This window comes from Pipistrellus kuhlii, unplaced genomic scaffold (genome assembly GCF_014108245.1).
Source record: "Pipistrellus kuhlii isolate mPipKuh1 unplaced genomic scaffold, mPipKuh1.p scaffold_m20_p_3, whole genome shotgun sequence".
In the NCBI taxonomy this organism is placed as follows: Eukaryota; Metazoa; Chordata; class Mammalia; order Chiroptera; family Vespertilionidae; genus Pipistrellus; species Pipistrellus kuhlii.
In genome coordinates this window covers 102,751,972-102,767,942 of record NW_023425529.1, presented here as the reverse complement: position 1 = coordinate 102,767,942, position 15,971 = coordinate 102,751,972, and the positions used below count along the sequence as shown (strand labels likewise).

The 15,971-nt window shown below is 38.6% G+C and overlaps 1 protein-coding gene across 3 annotated transcripts in view; it reads left to right on the top strand.

Moving 5' to 3' along the window:
* The window catches only part of LOC118729008 (mitochondrial intermediate peptidase), a 181,588-nt gene that overhangs the window by 72,337 nt on the left and 93,280 nt on the right, over positions 1–15,971 (top strand). For all 3 annotated transcript variants that reach the window (XM_036456232.2, XM_036456229.2, XM_036456231.2), the window contains exon 14: positions 1,794–1,903. In XM_036456232.2, coding sequence (XP_036312125.1) covers positions 1,794–1,903 — 110 coding nt within the window. The remainder of the gene's footprint in view (positions 1–1,793; positions 1,904–15,971) is intronic.

Here is a 15,971-nt window from a genome sequence, read left to right as displayed (position 1 = left end):
TACAACTCAGTCCTCTTACATTTTTTTGCTTCCTTGCTAACATTTCTTGTTAACCAAGGAATAAAGAATAAGTCCCAGTTGTCCATCTTTTGAGTTTGTACCATTTTATATTTTGTGCTTTTCTTTATGAAATTTAAGTGTATATGAATAAATATATATCTCTTTAGGACCTAGCACAGAATAAGTGAATGAATGTTGCCTCTTTTTATCCAAAATTGGTTAGAAAACATAGCAGAGCATGTTGAAGAGGTATGATAAATTACTTTTTATTTTCCTTATACTTTCTGCCTGTATAAAATTACAGTTTTTCATGCTGATCTGTGGCCATATTTGATGATACTGTAGACTTTCCTTTTAGCTGTCTCATCTCTAAATCTTATGCCTAGACCACCTGCTAAATTGTTCATATTCAGCTTTTATTAACTAACTTTATACACACAATATTTGGGGGCAAGAGAAGATACAGTAGAACCTTAGTTCTCAAACTTAATTTCTTCCGTAAGACTATTCAAGTAGCAATTTGTTTGAAAACCAAATCATTTTTTCCCATTAGAAATAATGTAAATTGAATTAATCTGTTTCAGGCACACAAATGATTCCTGTTTTAACCTTTCCGATATACAGTACATGTCTAATGTACTGTTTAATCTATAAATAAACATTTTTTTAAATTTATCGAACCATCCCCTATTAGCCTTAAGAGAATCACTTTCAGCACTTGTTGCAGGGGTGTGTCAGCATACAGCATCTTTGCTTGTTCATATATCACTGCTATAACTGTCTCAAAAATGCTGTCACTGGCTAACTGCTTTTCCTTTACCCAAATGAATGGTAGTTTTTCTACCTTTTTAATTGCCTATATCATTGCTTCTTTCATACCCTTAGCAACATTAGCACTCTTGTGGCCTCTTTATGTTTTAGAATTGTGCTAATCCTCCATTTCACCAGCAACAAAAGTAGACAAACAAACAAAAAAACGCACAAACAAAAAAATATTCACAGCACAATTTTCTGAGATGTTAAGAGAGTTTTGGAGGTAAACTGACTTGCATTCTTTCCTTTGTTTGTGGTGTGAGAGACACCTTTTGTCCTGCTCATGTGTGTGCATGAAAGTGTTGTCAGGTTAAAAACCAAAGTTTGGTTTGACAACCTAGATGTTTTTTCTTTGACCAACATATTGGTCTAGATGGGAAACTGACATTCCTTCAAGAAACCAGGTTTGATTGTATTTGAAAAGATTGCAGATGGGCTGAAAGAATAATAAAATGTCACCAAAAATTATTATAGGATTTGCTATTTTAGGTAATTTTGACTTTAAAATGTTGTTTTTCTGCATTGGGATTGACTTTGTTACAAGAAGCAATCAATGGATAAAATACTCTTTTAAAAGAAATGATAGGTAAAAATATTTGGTGGTGGAATTCAGTGAGTTAAATACAAATGCTATATTAAATGTCAGAATGTTTTAATTTGTGTTAGTATATCCCAGCATAGCTGAATACAGGCTTATTTGTAGAGGGTTTGAATCACTGCTTTACATTTACAAAGTGTTTTATCCAGCTGTGCAAATATTTTGTTTTACTCTACATTTGATATACAGAAAATATACAGGATTATTATAAACATTTCTGCAAATATGTGCAATAATTTTATAGAAATAAAACATTGAAGTAATCAATTAAAGCTTGTCATAGTTCATCAGAAGTACAAATGAATATTTTAAAAGAATACATAAAAAGGAAGATAAATATGTTGATTTGATTCTTGCCAACTTTATTTTCCCCCCATTTCAGGAACCAGGTGCCCTACTGATTTTGCCGAGGTTCCTTCTATTCTGATGGAGTACTTTGCAAATGACTATCGCGTGGTTAACCAGTTTGCCAGACATTACCAAACAGGGCAGGTAGGGAAACTAATTTTAATACAGTCCTTTGAGTTGTGGTTGTCTGCATTTATGATCTCCTGGATAATGTTTATCTCAATGCTTATTCAGAGCTCTGTCACAATCTCTCAGTACCAGAATCCTTCTACCATTTTGTTGTTGTTCTAATTTAGTTTTTCCTTTTTGGGAGGTTGGGGGCTAGCCTACCGAACCCAAATCACAGCATATAATGAATTGACAAAGAGCTGCCCTTGATTATATGCCAGGTAATATACCATTTAGTCCTCTCAGCCATTTCCTGAGGAAAGCACTTTATTCTTGTTTCCCAGAGGTGGAAACTAGCTCTTTAGTAGAAGAAGCCTTCAAGCATCTCTCACTTCAAAAAAGACTTTTCTCTTTCTTCTTTCCTTCTTGCTTTTGAATATTTGTTTTCTTGGTCTGAATTTTTATGATGTTTCTATATTGCCATATTTTCCCAGATGCTTAGTATCTGTCTATATAGTGATAAGTCTGAAAATTATTTAATATAGACTTTTAGATTTAAATAGTGCATTGTAATCTTAAATATTTTAAAATTCTGTAAAGTAGGATTAAAATGAGAAATGCCTTACAATAAGTTAGCTGTCAGTATAACTATTAAAATTGTGCAGTTTATTATCCACACATACTTTGGAAACTGTACTCTTCCTCTCCTCTCAGAATTTTGATTATAAAATAATGGAGGCCCAGTGCACGAATTTGTGGGTTCCAGCCAGCCCAGCCCCAATCAGCGTGGAACGGGGCTGGGCCTATTGGGAGAAGGAAATGGCAGAAGATTCATCTGCCAGCTTGTCCTGATTGGGGCTGATCAGGGCCGGGCCAGGCTGGCTGGGGGAAGAGGCTATGGGCGATTGGCTGGAGGGCCCCACCAGCAATTGGGATTGGGGAGCTGATCAGGGGCCAATGGTCTAGGGGAGGGGCCGTGGGTAATTGGCCAGCTGGCCCCACCCCCAGATTGGGGTGGTTCACTGGCCCAAGTGGGTGTCATAGCAACCGGTCATTAGGGTCCTTATGGCCATTATGGTTGCTGGCTTTTTATACTAGGAGTACCAGTTAATAATGAGGATTTTTTTCAATGGATGGAGTTACACATATGTTGGTATATATGGCCAGGCTGGCAGGGGAGGACAGTTAGGGGTAATCAGGTCTGCAGGGAAGGAAGTGGGGGGACCAGGCCTGCAGGGAAGGGCAGTAGAAGCAACCAGGCTGGGAAGGAAGAGCAGTTAGGGGTTACCTGGCCAGCAGGGAAGGGCAGTTTTGGACGAGCAGGCCTGAAGGGGTGGACAGATGGGGTGACCAAGCTGGCAAGGAGGACAATTAGGGGCAATTGAGCTGGCAGGAGAGTAGTTAGGCATCAATCAGGCTGGCAGGCAGAAGCGGTTAGGGGCAATCAGGCAGGCAAGTGAGTGAGCGGTTGAGAGCCAGCAGTCTTGGATTGTCAGAGGGATGTCCAACTGCCCACTGGGGTAAGGGACACCCCTCATGCATGAATTTTGTGCACCGGGCCTCTATTAGATTAAATAGTGAAAAGTTAACATTGTGGTATGTGGGCAGGCTCAATAGCCATCTCACATATAGAAAAGTTGATTTTATTTAAGGAAAGGGGATGGGATATTCAAAGGGAAGGACTACACAGCACCCAGCCAAGGGGATATTGGGTCCCTGATCGCAGCCCCCAAGAGTTGAAGTTTCATCATTATGTGTAGTCACTGGCAGGAAGCTCTTGTAGTCAGTGGGGCTGGGAAATGAGGATGCAGGATCAGGTGTTTTTAGGACAATTTTAATTCCTTATATAGTCTGATTCCTGGTGTCTAGCAAGTCTTCCTGGTCTTTGTTCTCCTATGGTGAAAAGCTTACAAATGGCCACTAAGGATTATATTGCCCAATAATCCTAATAATTAGCTAGTAATTTTCCCTTCAGACTATACCTCCTTGAGTTCAGTTGTAAAATTATATTCATTTTTGAATGTTCAGCATTTAGGATCATTCCTAGTACATAAAAAGTACTAAAAGAAATTAAGGAAAGAATGAATGGAAACAGAGAAGTTTCCAGTCAAATTTTTTTTTAATTGATTTTTATCTAACCATTATTGTCAACTATAGAATAGTCGGCGAGTTTCTGGATAAATAATCTGAGCTAGTCTTTGTCATAATCTGTTTCAGTTATTGAATGACAAAATGGAAATATTTGTGATCTAATTAGCTACTATCTATTGTCCTGCAAAGAATTACTCTAGAAATAATATAGACTCAGCTAATAACACAAATGCATATAAACAATCAAATAATAGCATAGTCCATTCATGGCTCCACATTTTGGGGTTTGGGAATGATTAGAGTGGTAGAGCATGAGGCATATTAGAGCAGAGCTACACGCACAGTGTATAGGACCGTAAAAGAGAGTCCAGCTTACAGCTGAGGATATTGTAAGAGGCTTCATATAGGAAGTGCTGGAGGAACTAGGTCTTGAAAATACTTCATGTAAAGAGGACAGTTTGCCAGTCAGCTCTTAGCAGCCCTCATCCATCTCATAAAAAGTATTGAGGAAACACTAAGGACATATATAGGTCCTTCAGTCAGAAGATATTTGTTGAGTTTTTATTACATACCAAGTGCTGTTCTCACCATCCAAAAACAACACAAAACAAAAAAACAAAAGTAAGGGAAACAAATTCCAGTGCTCACTATGGCCTTAAAATCTTAGGGGAACTAGGGCAGAAGGGAGGACAAGGTTATTCCAACCAGAAAGAAGAGCCCATGCAGCAGATGGATAATCCCAGACATTAGCAAAATGCTGAGTATGGCAGGAGCAGAAGGAGGAGAAAGGGAGAGAGAGAAAGAAAAAAGACATGGGAATGTTCTTGTTTTTAGAATTTGTTCTCAATCTCAGCACACCTCTTGCCCCCACTTACCTTTTAATCCCAGTTCATTTATTACCATACACCACCTTTTGTGACTGGTGTGATATTTCTCAGCATTATTTATACTGGGCTTTCTGTCACTTTTCCACTTGGAAGTTGTGTTTATTCCTTCTGGCCATTGGCTGTCATACAATTCTGCCCCAGCTCATTTTCTTAGTAGCCTTTGGCTGACAACTTCCCTGGATTCCACCTTTGAACTTGTGGCTTTGCTCAGCCCTTAGTAGGGTTTAATCAAAGGCATGCGAACATTTAGTCTTACAATAACAAGAGCCAGAACCAAGGCACTGACAGTGTTGGCTATGTGAAGCAGAATTCACAGGCTATTTGAACCTTAATTGGAAGGACTTGGGGCTAGTTAAGTAACAGGGGAAAGGGAGTTGGGGAGGAGTCCAAGATGGAGGTTCCACGAACAGAGAATTCTGGAAGAGGGCCAAGTTTAAGTTTGGGAAACAATTCTTTTTTTTTTTTTTTTTTTTTTTTTTTGATGGTCATTGTTGTCCATGAAGTCATGAGTAATGGACAAGTCTGAAATTGAGTCAAATGATCGCTAAAGATGGGTGGGAATAATTGTCGTGGAGATTATTTTTGAAGCACAGGGAATGTAGAAATTGCCCGTGAAAAAAGTGATATGGGAATTCTGGACTGGAACATGCAGTGTTCCCCTGGGCAGGATGGCTTCCCCATGCTCTTTGTCCGTAGTTCAAGAATGAACCACGGACGGAAGACGGTATAGCAAAGATGGAAATTTATTGAAGAACAAGTACAGACTGCCACATGGGGTGAGGAAAGAATCTCACAGCAGACTCCCACGTGGGGAGGGGGGAGAATCCCACTGAGTCCCCCCCTCCCCCCAGTTAGTATAAAGGCTGCAGTTTTTTTGTGTGTGTGCCTTGATATCCCCTCTGGTTGCTATTCCCCTTTGTTTTGGTCAATATAGTAACTCCTGGGCTTAAGAGTCAAAACCTGACATGGGACAGGTGAGGCCCTCCTCCCTCATTCACCTATTCCCACTGAGCTCTTCTTCCTCCCTCTGTGAATGAGAGGCAGCCTTCACTTTATTTTGTAAATATGTATCTTTTGCTACTCCCAGTTCCCTTATCTTATGGAAATGAATTGCTGCCTCCCCCAACTCCCTTGTCTCATGGAAATGTACCCTTTTGCAAATCTGTAGCCCTATGCTTTTTCCATGGACCCCCTTAATTAAAAAAAAAACTTCCTGAATCTGCCTGTTTCACCTTTAAAAATTCCTATTTCAAAAACGAGGCATCCAAAGAAACCATCATCATCATCAGGAAAGAAGTTGTCTGAGGAGCTTAGATTTTTAAGAGATTTGAGCACAAGCAATGAGTAGGACACACATAGGTAAGGGTGACTGCAAAAGAGTACCACAAGCCTCTCAGAATAATATTTCAAACAGAAAGTTACGTCTTGTGCAGAAATTCACCACAATACTAAGGCCAATTTTTGAAATATATTTGAAATACCTATTTACAGAGCAATCAGAAGAGCAAAGAAGGTCTAGGGAGGGGATTGCAATGTGATGTGATGTCCCATAAAAGGAAAATTTCTATTTTATTACAGAATTCTTCAGTAGTAAAAACCATTTTTGAACAAGATCATTTCAAGAAAATAGTAAGTCCAAAAATATTCTTCAAACCAGATGAGATAATAAGAAAGGAGTAAAATTACTTTGAATTAATTCAAATTCTAGACTCAGAAGACATACCCAGTGAGCTAATGGGACTTGTAGACAGTCTATAAATAATTTAAAATAATTTTGTGATTCACTGGAGAATGGAAAAAGTGCCAGAAGGCAATAGATGTGTAATGCCTAGAGTTTCACAAGGGGCTTGCCTCTTCTTGTCACTAATTAAGATAACAGGTCTCTTGATGTTTTCATTTTAAGGGCAATTCTAGCCTTAAGGACAAGGAGCTAATTCCCTGAAATTCAAGTCTTTGTAAACAAGTTACATTAAAGCCCATACAAAGAATAATAAGATTGCATTCTCATGCTTCATTTTCTATCCTGCTACATATCAAGAAAAGGGTTTTTTTGTGTGTGTGTGTGTTTGTTTTTTAAACATCCTGTGGTATATTCCAGAGAGTTTTCAGAGTAAGGAGAATAACTGGTGACTTATTAACAGCTACAAATATTTTATCTGAACTAGCAGAGCCAATGAATTCCTGTGGTGAAAGAATTACAAGTATGCCTGTCAGATTTGCAGGTGTCCTACAACTGTCAGAGGTAACAAATACCAGAGGTGCTTATTTGAGATTCAAAACTGCCTTAACAAGCTGCATCAAAGCTGAAACAGAATTTATTGTAAATTAATCTTAAAATCAATATCACAAGTATAGAAGTAGTTCATGTGAAAAAAATCCCAGGTTTTTAGACATAATAAACTTAACATGAATCAACAGTCTAATGAAGTTTCCCATAAATCCCAGTCAGTCTTAGGCTGCATTATGGGACCTGTGCTGTCTAAGAAACTAAAGGGTATCTCTTTTCTCAGTGCTTATTGGTTCCAGCCTTCAGCCTAATCCTTGTTAACCAAAGAAGAGGTTTCTTGCTGTAAAAGTACAAAAGGCATTTATCTTAGCAACATGATTGCAATCTGGGAGATGCATATTCAGGTACCATCCCAAACTAAGCTGGGTAAAGTCAGAGAGGTAGTGCCTAAAATACCAAAACCACAAGTGTAATTATTTCATGCAAATGAAGGATTGCTGGCCAGGATAACAGGAATTGGTTACTTCTGTTATGCAAATGAGGTGGTCAGAACTTCAAGGGGGAGGTCAAAGCCATGGAGCAGTTGTTCTGGGATGTTTATGATAGCCTTGAGCTGAGTTTGCAACAGATTAACAACTTTCTAGCAGCTCTGAGAAGGAGGCATCAAATGTGCATAGGCTCCACTTCCTTAATGGCTTCTTGACTCTATTTTAAGTAACTGTCTTAGAAATATGCTCATTCCATTTTCTTTTTCCCTATTAACACCCCTTTCTAGTTGCTCCAGTATGTATAAAATTATTTGTTATCCTGCACTTCTGGAAACGTAATCCTTGTCCTCCCAACATTCTAAGATGCAACTAAAAAGTTGTGGTAAAATACATCTATCATAAAATTGACCATCTTAACCACTTTTAAGTATATCTCCAGTGGAATTAAGTAAATTCTTATTGTGGTCCCATCACCACCTTTTATCCACAGAACTCTTTTCATCTTGCAAATCTGAAACTCTGTTCCCATTAAATATCAATGCCCCATTTGCCCCCTTTCTCAGCCCCTGGCAACCGTCCACCTTTATATTTTCTGTCTGAATTTGATTACTCTATGTACCTTGCATAAGTGGAATTATATAGTATTAGTTCTTTGTGACTGGCTTATTTCACTTAGCATCAAGTTTTTAAGGTTGATCCCTGTTATAACGTGTGTCAGAATTTCCTTACTTTTTAATGCTAAATAATATTCCACTGTATTTGCATACCACATCATGTTATCCACTCATCTGTTGATAGACACCTCTTGGCTCTTGTGCATAATACTGCTATGAACATGGTGGTACAAATATCTGTTTGAGTCCATGTTTTCAGTGCTTTTGCTTGTATACTCAGAAGTGGGATTGCTAGATCACATAGTAATCCTTTTTTAATTTTTTTGAGCAAACACCAAACTGTTCTCTAGAGTGGCTAAATCATTTTAATTCCTACATCGTCACCAACACTTGTTATTTTTCAATCTTTTTTTATTATAGCCATCATAATGGGTGTGAGGTGGTGGTGTATCTCATGGTGGTTTTAACAGCTCTAGTAATAATTAATGTCATTTTTAAACATTCGTTTAAAATCTTGCTTGGCATTGACTTGTATTGACATAACCTTCAAACACGTGTTATCTACAGAACGTGTGAAGTGCAATTAACAAGTTTTGCTTGAAAAAGTTTGTGTTTGGTTTGGTTTTTGTTGCAAAACTAGGGCTAAGAAGATGGCGGATGAAGAGCATATTCGGCACTGCATGCTTTACGAGTTCCAATTAGGAAGAAAAGCAAGTGAGGCTGCAAAAAACATCTGTAGTGCTCTTGGTCAAGATGCAGTTAGCGCCAGAAAATGCCAGCGTTGGTTTGAGAAATTTTGCGAGGGAAATTTTTCGTTAGATGACAAGAGTGGTCGAGGCCGTGTGTCCAATTTTGATCAAGAAGCTCTTCAAGCTCTTTTGGTGCAAATCCTCAAATTACCCAACAAGAGCTTGCGACAACTTTAAATTGTTCACAAAAAACAATTTCCAATCAATTGCGTGCACTTGGCAAAGTCCAAAAGTTTGGAAAATGGGTTCCTCATGAGTTGACCGACAACAACCATAATCAAAGAGTCACAATTTGCAGTTCGCTCCTCTCTCGTCAAAACTGTTTGCCGTTTTTAGAGCAAATTGTTACCGGAGATGAAGAATGGGGGCTGTATGTTAATTTGAAAAGGCGGCCTCAATGGTTGGACAAAAATGAGGCTCCGCAGCCCACGCCAAAACCTGACTTGCATGTGAAAAAAGTGATGTTGTGTGTTTGGTGGAATTTTAAAGGAATTCTTCATTATGAACTTTTACCATCTACCCAAACCATTACAAGTGCAGTGTATAGTGCCCAATTGGAAAGGTTAGCCCAAGCTTTAAGAGAAAAAGAACCCACGCTGATTAATCGGAAGGGCGTAATTCTTCACCACGATAACGCACGACCGCATACTGCAAGAATCACTGCTGAAAAACTGCGCCAGTGGAATGGGAAGTTCTCCCTCAACCTGCATATTCTCCTGATATTGCCCCTTCTGATTACCATTTGTTTCGTTCTTTGCAAAACTTTCTTCTTGGAAAAAAATTTAATAATGAAGAATGCCTCAAAAATGCATTGACCGAATTTTTTGCATCAAAATCACAAGAATTTTACAACAGAGGGATTAAAATGCTTCCTGAGCGTTGGGCACAAGTAGTAGAAAACAACGGCAACTATATTGTTGATTAAATTTTGTTGTATTGTTTAAATAAATTCGATTTAAAAAAGTATTAGAAAACGACATTAATTATTACTAGACCTAATATTTTCTAATTGCCTAATGACTAGTGATGTTGAGCATCTTTTTATGTACTTATTGACCATTTATATACCTTTTTTAAAGAAATGGCAGTTCAGCCCTGACTGTGTGGCTCAGTTGGTTGAAGCATCTTCCTGAATAGCAAAGGTTGCAGGTTCATTCTGGGGTTGTTAGGGTCACCAAAGCAGGAATGCCCGAGGCCAAAAGGGGTAAAGAATTATTGTCTGCCAGCAGAAGGGCTGACTATGGGGAAGGAAGAAGGCTGGGACATAGAGGATCTCTGATTGTTTCCTATTGTGATGACAGAAATGTTTAAGTCCTGAAGAATATTAAAATTAGAAAGTTCCATTCTCAGACCAGTGTGAATCATTGTTTATTTTATATTGTGGATAAGGTGCTTTGGAAAGGACTAAGAAGACATCCCAGAGGAGTGGGGGGAGGGTTTTTTTGTTTTTGTTTTTTGTTTTGTTTTGTTTTGTTTTTGGTGGAGACAGAGAAAGAATTCTCCATGGTTTAAATTAGAAAGAGGAGGTAAGCAACAAAGGGAGACCTGGGGAGCAAGACTTAGAGGGAGGACGTCCCCATCAACTAGTCAGACTCTCCCGAGGCGGGCATGTCCTGTGACATGAAGACTGTGGGATCTGGTCTTGGGCAATGCTGGGCGGGAGAGGATTTCTGGCCTTTTGCTAGGTATTTTGTCTGAGAGGGCAAATCAAAAATCTGGAGGGTGATCTAATTATTACTTACTGGAGAGGAAATGAGCCAGTGTTGTATTTAGGGTCAGCAATGGGAAGGAGACATCCCCAATTCGGCCTCCTTCGGCTGGTTTGGGAGGACTTGTAAGGAAGGATGGCCCAATCAAGGCCTGAAATCATGTCACCTGAGTAGGATTCAGAAGTAAGCCCAGGAGGGCTGCCGGTGCCTACTGCTCTCTGAGTAGCAAACTCCAGGTGACTGGAGCCGGGATGGTGGCTCCCCTTCCCCTTGGAACCTCCTGGGATTAGGCACCAAATGTTAGGGATGCTGAAGGAGGAATACTCAAGGCCAAAAGGGGTAAAGAATTATTTATTTATTTTTTATTTTTTTTATTTTATAAATCTTTATTGTTCATATTATTACAAATGTTCCTCATTTTCCCCCCCTCCATTGTACCCCTCCACCAGGTTCCCACCCCACCCTTTGCCCTTTCCCCACCCTCCATTGTCCTCATCCATAGGTGCACAGTTTATGTTCAGTCTCTTCCCACACACCCCCACTTCCCTTTTTCCCAAGAATCATCAGTTCACTCCCCTTCCATACCTCTGATTCTATTATATTCACCAGTTAATATTGTTCATCAGATTTTTTAATTCCCTTGGTTTTTAGATTCACTTGTTGATGGTTACGTATTTGTTGTTCATAGGGGTAAAGAATTATTATTGTTACATCTGCCAACAGAAGGGCTGAGGCCAAAATGGCATCAGCAGGGCAGAGTAGGAGAGTGGGATATTTACACTGAATGGCCAGATTAATATGATCATTGAATACCCTACTAGCCACTCAGTGCATATCCTTTATAATAAAAGGCTAATATGTAAACTGTCCCCTTGACCAGGAGTTTGACCAGTAGGCAGGCCGGCCAAACGCCCATGTCTCCTCCCCCTGGCCAAGCTGATGCACAAATTCATACATCATGCCTCTAATATATATAAGTATATGTAGTATATGTATATGTATATGTATATGTATATGTATACACACACACACACACACACACACACACACTCACACACACACACACTGAGTGGCCAGATTATTATGCATTCAGAGATCATAATAATCTTGCCACTCTGTCAGTCAGAGTAACCAGTGGGACCAGGTGCAAGTGGGGGCCAGGTATAGGTTATCACTGGAAACTGGGTGAGGCAGTTTACTGGAAGCTGAAGGCCATTTATCATGAAACCTACAATGAGAATAACAGGAAAATGACCGGGCAGGGCAAGAGACCCCAGCAGGGCATAATGGAGCGAGAATACACTGAACATTCCAGGGAGTGCAAGAATGTGCCTAACAGTGGTCCATTAAAAAATAATGGAGACATTTCCTTTTAAAATCAAAATAAAGGCAAATAATGCCCATATCGCAGCTTCTGATCACCTGTTCTGGAGGTTCTAGTAAGTTGAGTAGGGCAAGAAAAAAGAAATTAAAAGACTATATAAATTGAAAAGGAAAAGAAAACTGTCATTATTTGCAGCAGAAGTAACTGTATAATTAAAATGTTAAAAAGTCTATAGATAAGTTGTTAGAACTAATGAGAAAATTTAGCAAGATTGCGGAAAATCAAATCTACATACAAAAATGAATAAATTGCACTTAATAAATTGGAGATCTCAGGAAAAGGAAATTCCTTTCTATTTCTAGTTTGCTAATATTTTGTTTAATTATTAATAGGTATCACAATTTATCAGATTTTTAAAAATGCATTTTTTAAGGTGATTGGGCTGTTCTGATCTCGTAATATAGAAAATGTTCATGTTAAATGTTAAACCACCTTTGCATTCTAGAATTAAGCAAACTTGATTCTTCAAGTGATGACTTCAGTTTGCTAATATTTTGTATATATTGATAGAAGATTTTGCATCAGTATTTGTGAGAGAAATGGACTTGGGATTTTCTTGTTCTTGTGTTTTGCTGGTGTCTATATTGAGTATATGCCATTTCTTAAAATTAATTGTTGAGTGCTCTTTTTTTCTCCTTACAAGCACTTTATAAAATTATAATAATCTTTTTCTTGAAACCTCATTAGAATTCATCTATAAAACCATTCAGAGTCTATTATTTTATTTGTGGGAATATTTTTCAAATGACTGATTTCTCTTAATAGGCATAGGAATTTTGGGTCTGCTTTTCTAATTTAGTAAGCTTTGCTAAATTGCAATTTTCTAGAAAGTTATCCTTTGAATCCAAGTTTTCAAGTTTATTGGTATAAAGTTATTTGTAACATTCATTTATCTCTCGAATTCTGCTGTGTATTTGTGTCCTCTTCATTCCCAATATCATTCTTTCAATTTTTCTGTATTAATTTTGGCCGAAATTTGTCTATTTTAGTATTTTCAACAAACTAATGTTAACTTTGTTTATCCTTTATATTTAGTTTTAGTTTATCAGTTTCTGTTTTTATTATTTTTAAAAAACATATTTTATTGATTTTTTACAAAGAGGAAGAGAGAGGGATAGAGAGTTAGAAACATCGATGAGAGAGAATCATCGATCACTTGCCTCTTGCACACCCCCTACTGGGGATGTGTCTGCAACCAAAGTACATGCCCTTGACCGGAATCGAACCCAGGACCTTTCAGTCTGCAGGCCGATGCTCTATCCACTGAGCCAAACCGGTTTCGGCTGTTTTTATTATTATTCTCTTTCTATTTGTTATTTTTTCTCCTCAATTTCTTAAAGGTGGACACATAGCTAAGTTTCAATCTTATCTAACATATGCATTTAAATTTTGAACATTTTAAATTTTTGTTTATTTATTGAGTTTAGAGAGAAACAGGAAAGGGGTGGGGCCGAGGGAGGGATGAGAGAGAGGGAGAAACAGGGAATTGTTGTCTCACTTACTTACACATTCATTGCTTGCTTCTTGTATGTTAACTGACCGGGGATCAAATCTGCATCCTTGGCATATCTGGACGCCACTTGAACCCGCCGAGCTATCTGGTCAGGGCTTATGTGTTTAAATTTTAATGTTATAATTTAAATTGTGTCAATGCAGTGCTTTGGCTGCATTCCATGATTTTAATACAAAATATTTCTAATGTTGCTAATTTCCTTTTAGGTTAGGTTAGCTTGCTGCTCATGACTGAGCGAGACAGGCCAGACACGTCCTGTAGCCCTCCTGTGGTCCCTCCACAGCTGGCCAACCTCCCGTGTCCCTCCCTGGCCCCGATTGTACACTGGTGGGGTCCCTCTGCCTGGCTTGTACCCTCGCAATCTGGGACTCCTGGGGGGATGTCAAGAGCTGTGTGGGCCCAATCCCACAGGCCAAGCCAGGGGACCCCACGAGCCTCTAATCTTTCTATAATTGATAACAAATTAGTCTAACCCAGCGGTTGGCAAACTCATTAGTCAGCACTACAAAGATTGAAATTTATTTTGAGAGCCGAAAACAGACTTCAGTGCATGGGCCATGGAGTTTCAGTCGCACTGTACGTGTGCGCCCACACGTGGTATTTTGTGGAAAAGCCACACTCAAGAGCCAAAGAACCGCATGTGGCTTGCGAGCCGCGGTTTGCAGACCACTGATCTAACCAGTATTGATTTTTTTTTTTTAAGGTATTATTTGTGTACATATCTTTTTTTTTTTTAAATTGGTTTCAGAGTAGAAGGGATAGGGAGAGTGAGATAGAAACATTAATGATGAGAGAGAATCATTGATTGGCTGCCTCCTGCACGCCCCCCCACTGGGGATTGATCCTGAAATCTGGGCATATGCCCTGACTGAGAATCTATACGGTGACCTCTTGGTTCCTGGGTCGACACTCAACCACTGAGCTACATCCAGCTGGGCCGGTATTGATTCTTTGCAGATTGTTGATATTTATTTTTTGGTTTATTGTGTCATCAGTTTTTGAAAATGTTCTGTTTGTGCTTAAGCACTTTGTATATTTTCTAATTGTCTGGTCTGAGTTTTCATATGAGTCTAAGTCAGTGTTTTAATTGTATTGTTTATATTCTTGTTATATAGTCAATTTTTTTTTACCTAGCAATAATTGAAAGGTGAAAATCTTTCTCCAAAATGGTGGATATATATCTTTTTTTCTTGTTATATATTTTTTTAGTTATTAAGACTTTATTTATTTAGCACAGTTTTAGGTTTATAGAAAAGTAAAGAAAAGGTACAGAGATTTCCCATATAACCTCTACCCCTACCTCAGTATACCCTCCCCCATTATCAACATCCCCCACCAGAATGGTACATTTGTTAAAATTCATGAACCTACCTAACATGTCATTATCATCCATAGTCCATAATTTATACTACAGTTCACTCTTGGCATTGTACGTGCTATGAGTTTGGACAAATGTACAATGACATGTATCTATCATGATTTCACTAAAGGCCTGATGCATGAAATTCATGCACTTGGGAGAGTTCCTCATCCCGACCTGCACCCCTCGCTCCCTACCACCTTCCTGCAGTGGAGGTGGGAGAGGTTCCCATCACCAGCACTGTGCCCAGCTTCTGGATGAGCTGCGCAACCCCATGTGCGAGTGCACTGACCACCAGGGAACAGCTCTCGCGTTGAGCACCTAACCCCTGGTGGTCAGCGGGTGTCATAGTGACAGGTTGTTCCACCAGTTATTCCGCTGTTTGGTTGATTTTTGCATGTTAAGGTTTTATTATTTAGGATACCAAATACAGTTGATCCTTGAATAATACTTGTTTGAACCATATGGGTCCATTTACATATGTGCATTTTTAAACAAATATGTACAGCACTATAAATGTACTTTCTCTTCTTTATGATTTTAATAACATTTTTTTTCTAGCTTACTTTAATATAAAAATGTATGCCAAAACCGGTTTGGCTCAGTGGATAGAGTATTGGCTTAAGGACTGGAGAGTCCCAGGTTTGATTCCGGTCAAGGGCATGTACATTGGCACATCCCCAGGAGGGGGTGTGCAGGAGGCAGCTGATAGATGTTTCTAACTTTTTATCCCTCTCCCTTCCTCTCTGTAAAAAATCAATAAAACAAAAAATATTAAAATATATATATATGTTATGTAATACATACAACATATAAATATGTGTTAATTGACTTTATATTTATTGGTCAGGCTTCCAGTCAACAGTAAGCTATTAATAGTTAAGTTTTGGAGGAGTCAAAAGTTATACTTGAATTTTTGACTGTGTGGAGTGTCGCTGACCTTAACCCCATGATATTCAAGGCCCAACTGAATTTTTAACTACTCTATAAATCATTCTATCCATTTTACTCTCTATATTTTGAAAATATTTATTATGTGCATAAACATATTGAGTAGTTAGTTATATCTTCTTGATGAACAT